Source organism: Lactuca sativa, chromosome 4 (genome assembly GCF_002870075.4).
Source record: "Lactuca sativa cultivar Salinas chromosome 4, Lsat_Salinas_v11, whole genome shotgun sequence".
Taxonomy (NCBI): domain Eukaryota; kingdom Viridiplantae; phylum Streptophyta; class Magnoliopsida; order Asterales; family Asteraceae; genus Lactuca; species Lactuca sativa.
In genome coordinates this window covers 9760677-9779302 of record NC_056626.2, presented here as the reverse complement: position 1 = coordinate 9779302, position 18626 = coordinate 9760677, and the positions used below count along the sequence as shown (strand labels likewise).

At 32.1% G+C, this 18626-nt stretch overlaps 3 protein-coding genes across 5 annotated transcripts; 1 reads left to right on the top strand and 2 right to left on the bottom strand.

Annotated features, from left to right (window-relative positions):
* Nucleotides 1-2782, top strand: LOC111910647 (ADP-ribosylation factor 2). 2 transcript variants are annotated; one of them, XM_023906478.3, is made up of 7 exons: nucleotides 1-158; nucleotides 1187-1354; nucleotides 1476-1546; nucleotides 1630-1749; nucleotides 1873-1991; nucleotides 2142-2223; nucleotides 2517-2782. In XM_023906478.3, the coding sequence occupies exons 2-7, from the start codon at nucleotides 1207-1209 to the stop codon at nucleotides 2520-2522; spliced, it is 546 nt and encodes a 181-aa protein (XP_023762246.1). In that variant the 5' UTR covers nucleotides 1-158; nucleotides 1187-1206; the 3' UTR covers nucleotides 2523-2782. The 2 variants fall into 2 exon arrangements, with proteins under 2 accessions (XP_023762246.1, XP_052626105.1); XM_052770145.1 differs by lacking the exon at nucleotides 1-158 and adding an exon at nucleotides 255-278.
* Nucleotides 2783-3867: 1085 nt separating this feature from the next.
* LOC111910648 (type 2 DNA topoisomerase 6 subunit B-like) lies at nucleotides 3868-7113 on the bottom strand. Its single transcript, XM_052770146.1, has 12 exons — nucleotides 6857-7113; nucleotides 6664-6772; nucleotides 6324-6407; nucleotides 6006-6032; nucleotides 5805-5913; nucleotides 5647-5722; nucleotides 5516-5536; nucleotides 5204-5397; nucleotides 4970-5114; nucleotides 4681-4875; nucleotides 4496-4624; nucleotides 3868-4282 (listed from the first exon to the last, which is right to left on the bottom strand). The coding sequence occupies exons 1-12, from the start codon at nucleotides 6890-6892 to the stop codon at nucleotides 3977-3979; spliced, it is 1431 nt and encodes a 476-aa protein (XP_052626106.1). The 5' UTR covers nucleotides 6893-7113; the 3' UTR covers nucleotides 3868-3976.
* Nucleotides 7114-7623: 510 nt separating this feature from the next.
* LOC111910646 (probable BOI-related E3 ubiquitin-protein ligase 2) lies at nucleotides 7624-10020 on the bottom strand. Of its 2 annotated transcripts, none has more exons than XM_023906477.3 (4): nucleotides 9806-10020; nucleotides 8840-8936; nucleotides 8392-8753; nucleotides 7624-8310 (listed from the first exon to the last, which is right to left on the bottom strand). In XM_023906477.3, exons 2-4 carry the CDS (start codon nucleotides 8934-8936, stop codon nucleotides 7768-7770), a joined length of 1002 nt encoding a protein of 333 aa, XP_023762245.1. In that variant the 5' UTR covers nucleotides 9806-10020; the 3' UTR covers nucleotides 7624-7767. The 2 variants fall into 2 exon arrangements, with proteins under 2 accessions (XP_023762245.1, XP_023762243.1); XM_023906475.3 differs by having other exon boundaries at nucleotides 7665-8310; nucleotides 8840-8968; nucleotides 9806-10019.
* Nucleotides 10021-18626: the final 8606 nt, after the last annotated feature.

The window sequence follows — 18626 nt, the reverse complement described above, 5'->3', positions numbered from 1 at the left end:
AGTTTGGGTATTAAAGGGGAAAATTTGTTGATGGTCACTCATCTCCGTTGACGCGTCACACCTCCTTATTTTACGAGCCTCTCTTTCTACCTCTCCTCTCCCTCCCTCACTTTTAGATCGATCGATCGCTCTCCACAAACCTTCTCTCTCAGCCTCAGGTAAACTCTAAATCCAAATCTAAATCTGAATCTGAATCTGAATCTTCGTTTCTCAGTTCTCATTTCTCAATTCTCTCTCGGATCAAATCGCCTATACGTTGAATTCAGAGTTTGTTAATTGTAGGTCATCATCTTATGGTGCTAATCGATTGAACAGTTTGTTTCTGATTTTTGTTTTGGCTATTGAGAGTTTTTTTTTTATGAAATTCTCTTAGTTACTTGAAATTCCACGCTGTTTAACGAGTGTTGTCTTCTAAATTGGCGATTTCGTTAATCGGATTAGGGCTCGATTTACGCATTCTAAATTCTGATTGAAGGTTTGAAGATATTGTTTTCCGATCTGAATATTTTAGGTTGGGGAGGTTGATATGTATAACATCGTTGTTTATTATAACTAACTATTTTGTTAAAGCGTGAATCTAGATCGTAGCTTTTGCTTCTGTATTGGTAGGCTTTTAATTCAATGCAGTGGTGGTCGTTCATTCTCATTAGATCTATCGTGCTATGTTTCATCTGGACGATTGTCGGTTTCATGTGTGTAATTTAGATTTTAAGAGTTTGATCTGTTATTTGTTTGAATCACAACATGTTTAACGACATTTTGTGACATTTCTATGCTCTTATTTTCTTACTTGAGGTGCTTGGGGATCCGTTTAATTATCTCGATTGATTGAACCAAACAGAAGTATCCGTCCACAATAACATGCACTTTGATACATTTGATTTTTTCCCCTGGAAGAACAACCATTTGTTTTTGCTTTATCATTTTACATCTATCAACTATGATTTGATTAAGCAGATTTCTGTTTGAAAATCCAACTGCCATATGTCTCTGATCTGAAAATCATAGGCTTCATAAAAAGATCCATTCCTTAAATCTTCATGGCGTCATATAGTATTTTTTCAGACCTAAATCTGGATCCTTTGCAACTTTGAATGATGATTTAGAAACTAGTTCATCCCTGAAGCATCTTGTATTTACCACAAACAATCTGAATATATCTATTGTTTTGTTGTGTGTTGTGTAGGGATCCTCATCAGATAAAAGATGGGGCTTACATTCACCAAACTCTTCAGCCGGTTGTTTGCCAAGAAAGAGATGCGTATATTGATGGTGGGTCTCGATGCAGCTGGTAAGACCACCATTTTGTACAAGCTCAAGCTTGGCGAGATTGTCACAACAATCCCTACCATTGGTATGTATATGTAATAGTATGTCTTTTTTTTTTTTATTATTATTAAATAATTCCCAAGTATAACCTTGTGTTACTTTAGTAATTAATAATATCAACCACTAATTGTTGTTTTTTTCTTCAGGATTTAATGTGGAGACTGTTGAGTACAAAAACATAAGCTTCACAGTTTGGGATGTGGGGGGTCAAGACAAGGTATAATAAATGTTTCTAGATTTCTTGACCTCGATATATACACACATATCTATTTATGATGATGAATTGAATGAATGGTGCAGATTCGTCCACTATGGAGGCACTATTTCCAGAACACACAGGGTCTTATCTTTGTGGTTGACAGCAATGACAGGGATAGAGTTGTTGAGGCAAGAGATGAGTTGCACAGGATGTTGAATGAAGTAAGTTTTTTTATTTTTATTTTTTTTAAGTATATTGATGGGTATTAAAATTGTTACAAGAAATCAAACCTTTGTAATGTTTTATAATCAGAGATTATTTATTTATATTTGATTTGATTGTAGGATGAGCTAAGAGATGCAGTTCTCCTTGTATTTGCTAACAAACAAGATCTGCCAAATGCAATGAATGCTGCTGAAATCACTGATAAGCTTGGCCTCCACTCCCTCCGACAACGCCACTGGTAAATAAATTGCAACATCTTATTATTATTATAGAGTCTAAAATCAAATATGCTCTTTTTTGTGTAATTGCATAATAATATATTACATGTTTTTTTTTTTTTTTTTTTTTTTTTGTATAAGTTTTAATAAAAGCTCATTTGTTTTTGCAGGTACATCCAGAGCACCTGTGCTACTTCTGGGGAAGGACTTTATGAGGGTTTGGACTGGCTCTCCAACAACATTGCTAACAAGGTAACTACTCTACTCTAAACTTAAACACTAAACCTCTTTCTAATAAAATAATTTATTTCTATAACATATTTCTTTACCAAAGAAACACTGGAGTTTGTTTACTTTTAAACACTCATTTTTTTAAACAACGTTTTTTTTTTTTTTGACATTTTCGCAACCATCATTAAAAATGAACGCATCTTGTTGCGGCCTTGTGGGTGTTCTTTTATTTATTTATTATAATTATAATGTATTATGGTGATGGTGCAATTTTGACATTATTTGTTTTTTTTTTTTGGTGATGATTTAAACAGGCATGATCTGAGGAGGTGATTGTATTTTGAGGAGGCAGGCAAGTTTTGCTTTTTGTATGGTCAGTCACTTTGGTGTTCTCGTTCTTCTGTCTGTGATGTAGAGGTTCGAGAGGTTATGAAACATTATGTTAAAAAAGGCTTTTTTTTATTATTATTATTTTTTTGCATTTAAATATAGGACAGTTATGGAACATGTATGATACGATGTTTGATTGGATTGCTGCAAGTATTTTAAAGGTATTATATGTATGTCTGTTTTTTTGTCTTGTTTCTAGGTTTTGACTTTTGAGTTTTGATTAATCACTTTAAACACAGATTTATTAATGTCAGATTTATATGCTTTTCAAAAAAAAATACTAATCCCTATTTCTTTTTTATTTTTTTTTATTTTGTATAAGCAAAACTGCCTAAACCACATTACAATTTGAGTATTTGTTGGTCCAATAGCAATCAAAATTCAAAGCCAACCCAAATACTTTATTAAAAACACTTTTTTTTTATTAGACAACATTAACAATATTAAAGAAATTTATAGCAATTTATTATAACTTTATAGCAATTTGAAAAAAAATCAAGATTTTAGTATTGTAAAATTATATATTTCTTTAAAAATTAAAGTTTAAGTAATACTATAAATTAAGCTTTGTTAAAAGAAATTTAATTAATCACCAATGTGGTGATAAAATTGTGAGAGCAAGTTGCACGCTGCACAGTCGACTCCCAGGTGTGGTAATAAGACTTCTAAAATTAAGTTCTTTTGGCAACTAACGACATGTTGAAATTGGATATTATTAGAATTGCTAGCCTTCGAATCAATTCTAAAAACCATGGAGCTCATCTAAATTGCAAAGATTGTGATTTGTCTGGGATAAATTTATCCGATGCAATTTTAGACTTTATCTAAATTGCAAAGAGCGATGTAATCGTCTTCATTTTGGAAACTTCCTATCAGCTGTTGGAACTGTTATATGTATTAGCTTTCGTTAAGTTGATTAACATTATAGTTATTTAGCCATTAAGTATGCACTATAATGACTGACCAATTGCGTTTTTACATTTTAAACAGATTAGACCGACTGGATCAAAACGAATTGAATTCCTGCTGTACCTTTGTCTAAAAAACTAGTGTTTAAGATTACCCAAACTTTCTTCGCATAAAAACAATTTAAGAAGTTGGTTGAAAAAAAGAAGCTGCATCCATTTAATGTTGCACTTTTTAGTCAGTTCATCCCTTTCTTTTCCAGCTGATATTTTTTTTACTATCCATTATAGATAATACATAACACATATTGAACAGCATTACCACCTCTAATTTGATGCACAATTTTTTGAGAAGCAAATTAGCGTCAACTTGAATCGTAAACATTATAATAATTGAGTATATTTTCTAAGTACAATGCTATATGGTATATTTTATATTGAAAGAAGAGTTGATAATGGAAATCGTAGACGTATTTATTCTATAGATCAAAAGCAGAAAAGCTTACCTCATCTTCATATTCTTCTGGTTCCTGAAAGCATTCATCATTAAAAAGAAGAGGTGCAGACTCTCTGGTTCTCTTATTAGTCTGAGGTTGTCTGTCATTCTGGTCTATAATTGAAGTAAGCCTCTGTTTGATGTTATCTTCAATGGATTCTGATTCTTCATCATCATGAGAAGAATGTATGCCAAGCAGAGAAGCACATTCTCCTTTAAATTTCAAGTCATTTGAGGTCGAAATCAGGCTTGCAATTGTTTTCGCAAGCTCTGGAGCATAACTGCGAATCTAAGATAACAAACAAAACACACTCTTACAAATTTAGTCCCTGTGGTTTCTCAAAAATTACAGACTCTGTCCCTTCCAGAAATTTTAACCTTTTCGTCATGCATAGACCCCGTTAAATGACCATTTTAATTCTTAAATTTTAACCCTGCTTATACAAAACAAAAGCATCTTTTCTGGTTTAAAAAAAAAAAAAAAAAAAAAGGTTAAATGTACCTTAACTGCATGTGCACTGAGAAGAACTCCAGCATTCTTTTCCTTTAAGTCATTCAATGCAAGCTTCACAGCTTTCTTAACAAGATTTCCATCAACATTCACACGCTTGGTAAACATTAAGAAAATACAAACAAAAAGAATACAAAAGAGTATAGAAAAAAAAAAAAAAAGGTAAATTATGGATATTTGTTATGGTGAGAGTGGATAGCAATGTCAATATGACAATCTTGTGGCAAATTGTCCCATTCAATAAAAGCACAACCATCTTCATCTGATATGGATTTTATGCTTAGTCCATAGCTTTTCCAATCCATGGTTTTTAATGCTTTTAATAATGGTTGAGAAGTTATTCCAGGTGAGAAATCATTGAAGTATAAAACCTGAAATGCAAGTAGTCATTAAAACTTGTAAGAAATAGAAAGCAAATTAAAAATAAGATTGAACATGCAATGTTTAGAGAGACATGAATCTGACCTCGGTTTTACTACCACACGCCCTGAAACAGGATGGATCCATCATCATCTCTGATAAGTCACTGATTATAACCACAGCTTCTATTGTTGTTTCAGTATTCCTATAACTTTTGTAGACCTCCCCACTTCCTACTTTCAAATGATCCCTAACAAAAAAAAATCATTAATGCAACAGCATGAAAATGTGTGGTCAATAATAATCAACTTAACAAGATCTTATCCACATACAACTTACTTGATTGTAAAGCAAGAACTGCATATACTATCTTTTTTATTCCAATGCTTGAGAACATAATCCACAAGGCCTGACTTGAGGCATTCAGCATTTGCTTCTGAAGGTAAATCAATGCACTCATTTGCCACTATAACATTTGCACATTGGTGCTCAGGAAATTCTCCCTTGTCCACAATCAGTTCAATTCCAACCTTCTGATAAAACAAAAACAAATAAATAAAATACAAAGTAGTCATTCAGATTGAAGAATGAACAACAATAGTTATAACAATTTTTTCAAGAAAATAATAATGAGTTTGAACTGATACTTACAGGAATCTTCATAATGAGCATCTGCAGAATTTATCATACAAACAGAACACAAAAAGAAAAATATTAGGTGATGTAACCAAAAAGAATAAAAGATTATTGGGTCATTGCATTGTTGATATGAAACAACTAACCTTCTGGAAAAAGCAAGTAATGTCTTCTAGTAAAACATCAATACTATGAAATGTTGAGAATGATACTTCAGTCCCACTGGAAGAAAGCAATCAAGAAATGAATGTCTGGATGGTTTTGGAATTAAACTAACTTAAAAAACATGTTGCTAACAGCATGCCTGAATGTTGCTCCATTTTTGGGGGTTAGAGGTAATGTTGCTAGCCTTTTTGTGCAATCTTTTTGTTTTAGATCTATATTGTAGTGAAATATTTCATTATCGCAAACTCCTGTAAAATTCAAATGATGACAAAATAAATCTCTCTAAATGCACTAGTTAAATTTAAATCAACAAATGTAATCCTAGAAGAATGATACTTACTGGTAGTGGCGATTGATATAACTCCATCTGCATGGAATACCAAAGCTGTTCATCAGTTGATTATTATATAATAAGATTGAAAGAGATCTCCAATATTTTATGTTAGATTTTCTAAAAAGTAGCAGGTATCAATAGTTCAGAGAACTTCGTAGATCTAAATGGATAGAATCAATCACTTCCTTCCACACTCTCATAATAAGAAGTTAAAAACAAAATGGCATGATGATGTTCAGTATGATCTTCAGTAAACAAGTTACAAATGTAACATATTCTTTGAGAGATCTAGAAATCGTATATACTGCCAATTTAAGTTCTTACCATGTATCTGATTCAATGATGAATGACTTAGATACTTCACATCCTGAAACTCCTCCAAGCAGCTTCCAACTCCCGTATCAGAAACTAGTCATATCATGAAGCCAAACTCCTCAGGCTACCGTAGATGTCATAGTTAATGGTTAAAAACATCAAAGCAAAAATATTATCATAACAAAAGAGATAATAAACTGATGACGAGAAAGACAACCTCGTAGGTATAATAATCGATCTATAAAATGCAAGTTCGATGATTCTATGATCAGCCAAGTTATTATATAGATTTACATAAGTTAAAGCTAAATTCAAACTAATATACACAGAATCAGAGATAGCGAAGTACTTGAGATACGAACTAAAGGAGGATTGGCAAGTGGAAACGATTTCAGACCGACGGATAATCGACAAAGTTCCCCTGAAATACGACATCGTTGAATCGCCGACGAAATCAACTGGAATAATGTTTGCACAGATGTAATTAAAATCGTAACTGTAAAACTTGAATTGGGATGGAAATCGAAAGCAATTAAAATTACATGTCGGCAGAGATTTCTGACAGACGAAGCGTCCATATGATAAACCTATGTGAAAGCTTGATTCAAAAAAGGAAACTGAGAGCAATCAATAGAATTTGAGGTTCCTTAAATCTCGCAACTAAAACAACGAGTTTGTATTTTGTTTTATGAAAAGATGCAAAAACCTAACGGAAATCTTTTGACGATAGAAGTTAGTAATTCCCGCGCAAAAGAAAGAATTGTGTTGTTGCAATTTCGAGATTTTTGGAGCTATTAGATCCTGGTGATTGGTTAAATTAAAGCAAAGAGTTTTTTAAATTAGGTTAAAACAATATGTAAATATTTAATTTTCTTTTATGTTGTATGCTTAGTAGTCTTTCGTCTTGCTTCATTATAAAATATATATATATATATATATATATATATATATATATATATATATATATATATATATATATATATATATATATAAACATTTACCTTTTATATTATATGTTAAATTTTAACTAACTTCAAAATTTTGATATATCTCTTAATTAATAATTTTTTTAAAAATATTTGATTAATAATTATAAAAGTTTACTATAAAATTTAATAAATTTTGAAACCATGGTTCCAGGTTATAAACTAATTTAATATATCTATCCAATTCGCAATGAAATGAAAATGAGTTTAGAAAAAGAAAAACACGTCTTTTAAGGTTTGAGAAGGACCTTTGCTTTCTGACGAAAAAATAATTGAATGAAAGAAGATAATTTGCTTCTTAAAGCATCAAACACCCCCAAATATCATGGTTGCATAATCTCTCTCATCATATACTTATAGAATATACAAGTAACCAATTCCTTGATTTCACAAATTAAACTTTCATCATCGACATTCGACACCACAACACAAGCCTAACCTAGTTGAATGTTGATGATATATTTTAATTAGGACATGTACACTTCAACACCAACACTTTTCACAACTTGACATACAGGACAAACATTGACACCTCTACTATCACAATCTTTACACAAACTCAAATGCCTACATGGCATCACAAGAATACACACCTCCTTCACCTTACACGCTCTGCATATCATAACACCATTATGATTAGAATTATGATTATCAAACTTTCCAAGGTAATTATTTGGATCTATAGAAGACACAGCATCATTTTCAAGATCCGTATTATCACCAAATCCTTCTTTTATTTGTTGCTCGTTTCCTTGTGCTAATGCTTGCTGAAGATTTGCTCTCAACATATTGGCTATTGATTCGTTGTATTTTGCTCTGTAGTGCCAATTTTGGGCTTCGTTTGCCACCTGTTTTATTCTTTCCACAAGATCCTTATTTTTACGGTTTATGGCTTCAATCTCAAGATCTTTTTCACGTATCTTTTTGTCTATTCCTTTACTGATGGAAGTTAGGAATGAAGCCATGTGTCTCTGTCGTATGTCCTTCACTCCTTTCACCATATTTTCTCCCTGTTGAATATCAGTATTTCACATGTAAATAGAAGCCCAAATGAGATTAAAGTGATAAATAGAGAATCAAATTAGTAGTACCTGAAGCAGAATGTATCTTTCAAGTTCTTCATTCTGTCGATCAAGTTCAGTTGTGACACTATCACCAAAAGAAGACATAAGTGGTGTTGCTCCAGTCATGCTTCCACTTGCTGAAGTGATTGAGGAGTTTCTCTCCTCATCATCATATGATAATTTTAAACCGGTAGATACAGTATGTGGGTTTGGAATGTTTGATGGGTGATCAGATTCTTCATTATAAAAATTCTGGTTCAATGATATCTGAAGCTTTTTCTGCATTAAATTAGTATCAGCTTCTCTTGATCGTTTATTGGGCCTAAAGGCAGGGCTGTTATGCTCTCTACCAGAATAATTTACTGGATCAACATGATGTGTGGCTGGAACTGTCATATCCAAAAAAAAAAAAAAAGATCAAATAAAAGTGATTTATTAATCTTTATGTTAGAAAGTTAGAATGATGGAAACTCACCATTTCCAAATAGCTGCAATTGGTTTGAAGGATACTGAAAGAGGTTCTCATCAAGAAAGATAGGGACTAATGAATTGGTGTTGCTTCCTCCCAACATCTTTCAAAAAAACAGTACTCAGTCAATCGGATCTACAATACAATAATGGGGAAATCAGTTATAGATTATGAATTGAAATTCGTTGCCAACGCTAAAATCAATGTCTTTATTGCATAGAGCAGTTTATGCACACAGGACAGCAACATAAGATTCCACACAGATATTTCAGAATTTGAAGGTCGAATAGTGATGATTTTTGTATATATGCACAATTCTGAACCTAAAAGTCACAACTCAGGGGTACTAGATCACCGCGATTACAAAAAAAAAAAGTCAGTTGTAAGCGGTTTCTTCAAGGAGGTAACTAGGTATATACTCATGAAAAAATTAAACTATATATAGTGTTGTATGACAAAATCCAGCCAAGAGCCAACGCGTCATAAGTACAGAAAAAATCAAACTATCGCGCAAGTTGCCATTGACCACAGAATGTATAATGTCGGCAAAATGAACACCGTGTGGGGAAAATAGCGTGATCGGAGACTGCGGGAAAGTAAATCAGAAACCAGATCCCTACCCCAACAGCAAAACATAGAACCGAAAACCACACAGCATCCTAAAAGAATGAGGAGTCGAAATTACAAAAAATGCAACATTCCACGAACACGCTAAAACACATATCAAGCATTTGAAAATCAAAATCCGTGAAAGAGGAACCAATCAATCCGGCGATCAACAGAATAGCACTCAAAAACTACCTCAGATATCAAGAAAACTTGCTGTATCCTACAAAATCACAAGCAGGAAGACTACAAAACACGAAAATCATTACTTGAACCATTTCAACACACGAACCACCATCACTACCACTACAACAAGAAGAAGAAATCGAAAAACAGAAGAGAAATTAAGAAACGGAGATACCATACCTCGAAACGATGAGCGATCTGATGGAAGCGTATAATCTAATACAATTGGAGATTTCCAGAGAGAGAGAGAAAGTTATGGAAGTATAGAGAGAGAAGGAAAGTAACTGATTGAAGAAGTGGTATGGCATAGGGAAAGGTGATGGGGGAGAAATAATTGAACGGTGCGGTGGTGGTTACGCAAACATGGAGAAGATGATGGATGGAGGTTGAGAAATAAAAATTCTAATTTTTGTTTTAAATGTTTTTTATATTTAATTTTTAAATAAATAAAAAGCTGAAAAATACGTAGATGGTGGGATCCACAGAACACGCGACCCAGCAAATTTCTGGAATCACGCTCCTCGATTCATCTCTCTCTCTCTCTTTGACTTTTTATTTGGACGTGATATGTTTTGAATGTTTTTTAATTTTATTTATTTTTTAGAGGCATGTTAGATAAGTATTCTGTATCCTTTACATTTATAATTTTGGAGATTTTCAATTTATATGTATATATGTGTATATGAATATACAGATTAGATCGAAGATGTTGATATATATATTTTTTAATACGCAACAAACATCATATTAAAAACAATAAATTAGCACAAAGCTAGAAGAAAAACCAATTAAAATTGTTTAGAGAATTTTATAAGCAACACTTAGTATTTCTATTTGAATACCAAAGAGAAAAGAATTCTTTTAGGTTTAAGAGAGTGGTTGGCATATAGCTCGGCAACCATGTCATATACCGTTTCCCGACAGTGGCATACTGAGCAAACATGGATCAAACGACATTGTATTGCCAAGGGGAGAGAGATAGAGATAGAGATAGAGAGAGAAAGAGAGAGAGGGTTTATGCTATTTTTTCTTTCTAATTTACCAACTTGACCAGGGGCGGATTTAAGGGGGTCACCGGCAACCCCTAACTTGTCCGGCCGTAGTGGAAAATTTTTCGAAAATTCTTAAAATTTTTATTTTTCTACTATCGTGCTAACCCCTAACTTTTATGGGTACTCCCTACTAAGAAATTCTGAGTCCGCCCCTAAATTTGACCCACATCTTGAAAATGGCATGTCATTTATGTTGTGTGGCAAAATTGATATGAAAGGCGGCTTGTGGCTTCAAAAATGATGTGACAGCATGACATGATCAGATCCACTCCCTCCAGCCTTATGGAATCAAAATTTAAATATTTTCTAAGTATCTCATATTAAAAAACTTTATCATTTCTAAACTTCCATAAATACACTATAACACAATTCATAGCGTCATTAATGTTCTTTTTTGCACCACATCGAAAATAATCAATCCCCAAAAAGATATCAACCACGGAATTGAAAGCAACCAAATTCATATCGAACCATGTAAAATTGCATTCCAGTTCTAACAACTATTTCACATCTAACAAACAAATGGTCAAGTTGCTCATTCTCCAAAGAACAAATTCCTCTCCGATCAAGATTCCAAGCAGCGGGAATATCAATTCCTCTTTGATCGAGCATAAGGTAGAAGGAATATCTATTCCTCTTTGATCAAGATTCCAAGTAGTAGGGATTTTATCCAATAAGTTAGCCAAATAAGAATATTTACCTTCTTAGGAATATACCAATTCCAACGAGTTTGAGATTGAATAACTGGAAAAACTTTATCATCGATCCATCTTCTAGTTTATCCCACTAAAAAAGTTCTAGAGTTACCAATATCCCACCACCATTTATCTTTTTCATTACTACGCTTGATACCATGTAACATATCACATGGTTAGAGAATTGCAAAGCTTCCTCTCCTCCTCTAATTGTCTTCGTCAAACCCAACATCTTTCATGACCTATCAACCGATCAGAAAAGAACACAATCTTTTATATTTTCTAAATCAAACAACCTTGGAAATAAACTAGAAAGAAGATGTTCTCCAACCCACACTTCAGTCCAAAATATAGTCTAAGCACCATTACCCATTTTTTTCTTTATCACCGAAGGCAATAACTTTCTTATCCTCTAATTTAGTCGAGGGCACAATAATTTTTGACCAATGACCATCACTACAAAGTCAGAGGCCAAAAACTCTAACGCACCTCTAATACCATAAATATTTTTATTAGTTGCACACAAATCAAATTACTATTATTCAAAAAAAAAAAAAAAAAAAAAAAACATCACCTCCATTTTGTTAACCAATGAAAGACTAAAAGCCATAAGACTTTCCAATATACATATCCAAATTAAGGGTGTGCAATATACCGTACGTCCACACCGCACCAAACTGCACTACACAATACGGTTATGAACATTTAGGTTTGGTTTGCGGTTTATAGTTACACAATCGCGGTTCAAACTGCACCGCACCGCACCGCATTATATATATATATATATATATATATATATATATATATATATATATATATATATATATATATATATATATATATATATATAGAGAGAGAGAGAGAGAGAGAGAGAGAGAGTTAGGTTCAAATGTTTTTAACAATTATTGTGTGCCTAAATGCAGCAATGAAATTTCAAGAAATAATAAATTATTAAATAAACCATTAAAGGGTATTTTGGACTTTTTATGCTTTTAATTAAAGGAAATAATTTAATTGGAATCCTATAATTAAGGAAATAATAGAATATCACGTATATGATCCCTTAAATCATGGTTCCTTCATCTTAATAACCCTAATTCTATATCAGAGTATACGATTATCTTCTTCACCCACCATAGTCGAAATGTACAACCACGAGATAGCCACCTCCACCGACGACACCGTTGTTTTTCCCCTTCCAGCATCCAAACTCTAAATCTAAAACCGTAACCACTATCCTAGGTTTGGTCAATTAAGAAACCAGTGTTCGATTTTGGTTCCAATTTCCCTATGAACAGATCGTTGTTCATCGTGTCACGCAAATAATCGAAGATGGTGTTGGCGGAATTAGGGGAGCATTTCACGTGCTCTCCAGCAGATGAGCAATGCCACGATCATCGATGAGAAGGTCCTTAATGATTGTTTAAAAGAGATCACGCATGCTCTTCTTCAATCCGATGTTCAGTTTAAGCTCGTTTGAAGATCGTCAATCTCGATGATCTCGCTGCAGGTCATAACAAGCGAAGAATCATCCAGCAGGTGCATATTGTTGTTGTAATAGTATTTTTTTCCCCTCATATTGAATTAGTTAATTTGTATTGCTAGTCACTGATTGGATTATATGTAGTTGCTACAAGAAATTTGAAATAGTAAAATTAGGCAATGAAAAGTTGAATATAGTGGAAGAAATTACAAAAGGGTGTGATTTAAGAAGTCCAGTTCCAGTGATTGAAATTGTACTTCAGCAAAATATAAAATCGATTCAAATTGAATTTCAATTCCAAACTACAAACATTCTAGCTGATAATAGTCGTTTACATAATGGAAGAGACATCTATTTTCTATATTTTTCTAGTGTTTAGTGTTTACTTATGATGTAGATGCTCATGATATTGTGGCATATATTGGCCCAATGTTGTTAGGTTCACTTTGTGCTGTTTAACAATGATTTATCTATTTCTTCTAGGCTATATTTACCGTGTTCTGCAAGATGTTAGATCCTGGGAAGCCATCTTTCACACCCAAGAAAAGGAAACCACGTGTTGTCATGTTTGTGGATTTATAAGGTATTCTATTCATGTAATTTTTGTTGTTTGTAAACTATAAATTGTCATCATACATTTATTTGTAGTATTTTATGTATTTGGATCCTTGATGACATGTGCTTCTGAATGTGAATGGCTCAGGGTCTGGAAAAACTACTACATGTACAAAATATGCCTATTACCACCAAAAGAAGGGCTGGAAACCAACTTTGGTATGTGCAAATACATTCATAGTCGGTGCCTTTGATCAACTGAAGCGGAATGCAAATGGTAAATCACATGATTAATTCTTTATAGTGTCATGTAAAGTTATAACTACCCGAGTTTATTCTATGTATTCTGAGAGAATGTATTATATGTATTATGCAAGATTGTATTCTAATTATTCTACCAGAATGTATTATATGTATTCTGCCAGAATGTATTTCTATGTATTCTGTCAGAATGTGTAAATTGATAGGAATTGCAAGTAACATGCTTTTAACTATCCTTAGTTTTTGTTGCATTTGCGATAGGAATGGTCAGAAGAAGTGCTTGAAGACCTGATAAGAATGACTTGAAGAATGAGTCAAAGTTTGATCACACTCACAGTTTAAGAATCTTCTTATTTTTTAAGAATTACACTTGTAGTTATTAATGAATTGTATATTTAAGAATGCTGATTTTTTTGTGATATATTAAAATGTATAAGGTTATTATTATGTAAAAATATGTATGAATTTGTATTTAAGTTCGAATGTATATGAAAATATAAAAATGTTGTTATTCTTCAACAGGTAGTTGAAGAATTCTGTTATTCTTCATTAATATTCTAATAGAATATAACTTTGAAATAAAAATGTTGTTATTCTTCAACAGGTAGTTTAAGAATTCTGTTAGAATGTTTGTTATTTTTCAACATCTGATTCAATAATTTTGTTTTTCTTCAATAATATTCTATTAGAATAAAATTCTGAAAGAGCATCATTCTAACAAAAAATATTCTGACAGAATAAAATCGGTAAAAATTGAAATTGAATTTATTAAAAAATTCAGATTTTTTTTTTTAAATTAGGAGAATTAATCATCCCTAAAAATCCGAAAATTTCTTTTTATAAATGTAGTTAATTGTCCAAAATACCTTTTTGCTAAAAATTGTGTGATTATATGGTACATGTTACCCCATTGTAATATCATACACTCTCAAATTATGTCCATTGATTAATTTCATCCGTTGGTCCAGATCTGTACATTCTGGCACATAATACTTAGTAAAAACAAAATAACCTAGCCCTATATATATATATATATATATATATATATATATATATATATATATATATATATATATATATATATATATATATATATATATATATATATATATATATATATATTACATGATTTTAACTTTAATTATACTTAGCAACGTTAGTTTATCGATGCTTTTAACGATAAAAAAATTATTAGTACTACACAAACGAGTCAAAGCACACAATAGTACATATGCTTAGCAATATTAGTTTATCAATGTTTTTAACTCTAAAAATTTACTAGTAATAAACAAATGAGTCAAAGTACGCAACATTCATATGCTTGATTGTGTTTATATTACCCAAAATCAATCGTGAGTTATAAAAAAAGTTATATCTAATATAATTCAAATTTTATCAACGATATACTGTATTGATAACCTAAGTTGTGATTTTTAAGGCTTTAAAAAATAATCTTGTAAAATTATTAATGTATGAGACAAAACAAAATATAATTATAGAGAATATTTTATAAGTCTTAAATTAAATTTAGTATTTATGTTTTCAAAACCACACAAAAACCGCAAAACCGTCTGCATAAAACCGCACCGCATAATGCAGTTTAGAACATTTGCGGTGTGGTTTGTGGTTTTCGAAAATCTCAAACCGCATATGCGGTGCGGTTTGCGGTTTTGAGTCATTGAGTGTAAACCGCACCGCGAACACCCCTAATCCAAACCACTATTATGTTTTCCAGAATTAAATCTCATTTCGCTCAAGCCATCTTTTTTTTTCTATCATCATTGTCACCCCAAAAAAAATTCCGATCAAATTCGAACTCTTTAGTCATTTTAACCGGTATCAAAAAATGAACATATAATACAAATCCAATGAATAATAAGTCTCCCAAAAAAATCATTTTCTTTTATAAGATGTCAACGTAGTATTTCGCGTCAACAAATAAATTCAATAACATGTACTAGAAAAAATAGTAAATTAAGTAGCATCAATAAAGTTGCATATAAATATAAAGTAAAACTGAAAAAAAAAAATTAAGATCTTTTTACTAGTTTCACTCTAAAAATATAAAAGTATATGAAAATTGAATTAAGTCATGGAGGTAAATTTGGGAAAAACAAAAAAGATAAAACGGATAAAATTATGTACATATTAGGGTTTTATGTCATTTTCTATATTGAATAACTTATGAAAACAAATGAAAACCTTGCTGGCCAACCCACCTCTAATATAACCAATACCTGTTATATATACCATATACCATATAGAATACTATATACACACACTTGCCCTTTTCTTTTTTTCTTTTCTCTTTTTTTCTTGTCTATTTTGTTTGTATTCTTTAGATCTACATAATTAATAGTATTATTTGTGTAATTGGAAGACACGTTGAGTTTGAGTTACAAACCAACGACTACAAATACCAAACGTCTAATGCAAACCAAAACCATGAAACCCTACCATTAGACTTTGTGAGTTGATTAGGATTGATTCCTTTTAATTTTTTAGAGATTAGTTGTGCTAATCCTGACGGTCATGGGTCCACCATCACATATCACATTGATATTTGCTTCAAGGAGAATTATCGAAATAAAGCTTTTTCGTACTTTTCTATTACCCATATCTTTGAGTTAGAGTTGAATTTAGTGAGAATCCAAAAAAAAAAGGAAAAAGTTAGATACCGGCAGGAATTTTTGACGATTAGTTGTTTTGAAATAAGTGTCTATTCTAATGAGGATGTTCGGATCAGCTTATACGTATTATGATTAATCCACTTCATATATATGTGTAAGATGAAAGTGACCACACACTCACACGTATAAACAACTTTATATTATACACATAGCACGTATTTTATAAAATATATGCTATGTGTATATATATTGTTGTTTATATTCTAACACATAAATATAAAGTATTAGCTATGAAATACGTAATATATGTTATATATTATTTGTCTATTTGAGATGGGCTTGGAATTGATGTTTTTATACGGGTGTTAAATGATTCAAACTATATATGTATTTTATATCTACAAAATATGTTGGGTAGAACATGGGTAGATGAAATAGTGGCAACTATGGAGTTAGCGTCTGTTGTATAAACCTTGGTGACTATGGAGTTAGCGCCTATTGTATAAACCTTGGTGACTATGGAGTTAGCGCCTATTGTATAAACCTTGGCGACTATGGAGTTAGCGCATGTTAAGTGAACCTTGGTGACTATGGAGTTAGCACCGATTGAGTAAACCCCAGCGACTATGGAGTTAGCGTATGATAACTATGGATTTAGTACATGATAGATAAACTTTGGCAGCAATAGACTTCGTGCCAATTCCTTAGGTCAATCCTTAGGAATGAATGAATAAAAGATAGTTGATTCTTAGGGTAAAACCTTAAGAGTAAAGAAGATAATGGGGATGGGTAATTGGGTTGTTTGTTTAATGATTGAATATAATAATTGTATTATTGTGGGTTGAAAACCCTATATGCTCACCAGGCTCCCAAGCCTGACTCACTCACTTTTCTTTGTATCACAAGTATCGATACGAATGTTGCTTTGCACTGAGAGATTAAAGGAGATGTAAATCACTAGAGTAAATGAACGCATGTTCTGTTTAAGCTTATGTGTCTGTATCAGAACATGATATCCCGAGGTTTTTTATTAAATGAAAATACATTCTCTTTGAGAAATGTTTTGATAAGTTATTATCATATCTTGTTTTGGGAACAAATTCCGCAACCGTTTTCTTTAAACGATTACTCTGATTTTAAAAACAAAGCATAAACAAATCGGTCTTTTTTGGCCGTGAAATTGGGGATGTCACCGTTGCACTGTGACATCCCCAATTTCACGGCCAGAAAAGACCGATTGGTTTATGCTTTGTTTTATAAATCAGAGTGATCGTTTAAAGAAAACGGTTGCGGAATTTGTTCCAAAACAAAATATGATAAGAGTTTATCAAAGCATTTTTTTTAAAGAAATGTATTTTCATTATATAACAAAATCTCGGGATGTCATGTTCAATACAGACCAAAAGCATAAACAGAACAAAATAGACCTTACAACGGTTATTTATAACTACTGATCTATAATCCAAAACCTCTCGTCAAGTCCACCAAACTATACTCTTGTGCCATTACCTGTAATGCAAAGAAAACTGAGTGGGTCAGGCTTGGGAGCCTGGTGAGCATATAGGGTTTTCAACCCACAATAATATAATTATTATATTCAATCATCAAACAATCAACCCAATTACCCATCCCCATTATCTTCGTTTATTCTTAAGTGTCTTCCCTAAGGAATTATCCTAAGGGTCATCTCCTACATCGTATTTACCTCTCATCTTCTTACATCGCATTTACTTTATATATATTCGTTCCTAAAGCATGAATACGCAGTCACAACATCGCCTGGACTCGTAACTCATAGTAAGGGTTAGGCTATCATCGCATGAATACGTAGTCACAACATCGCCTGGACTCGTAATTCATTGTAAGGGTTAAAGTATCATCGCATGAATACGTAGTTACAACATCGCCTGAACTCGTAATTCATCACCTACAGGTTATGAGTCTGCTGGTGTTTCCACGGGGTTATCTAGAATAGTCCGTGGTCGCCATCTATACATCTCCAAATTCCCACATCATCGGTCAAGGTTATGGTATCTCCTCTCATATCACATCACCTATTTATCATCACCTAATTATCATCACCTATTTCTCATCACCTAATTATCATCATACATCATCTAATTCATCTACCCATGTTCTACCCAACATACTTGTAGATATAAAATATATATACAGATTAACTCATTTAACACCTATATAAAACATCCATTCCACACTCATCTCAAATAAACAACAATATATAAACACATAGCACGTATTTCATAGCAAATACTTAATATATATATATATATATATATATATATATATATATATATATATATATAT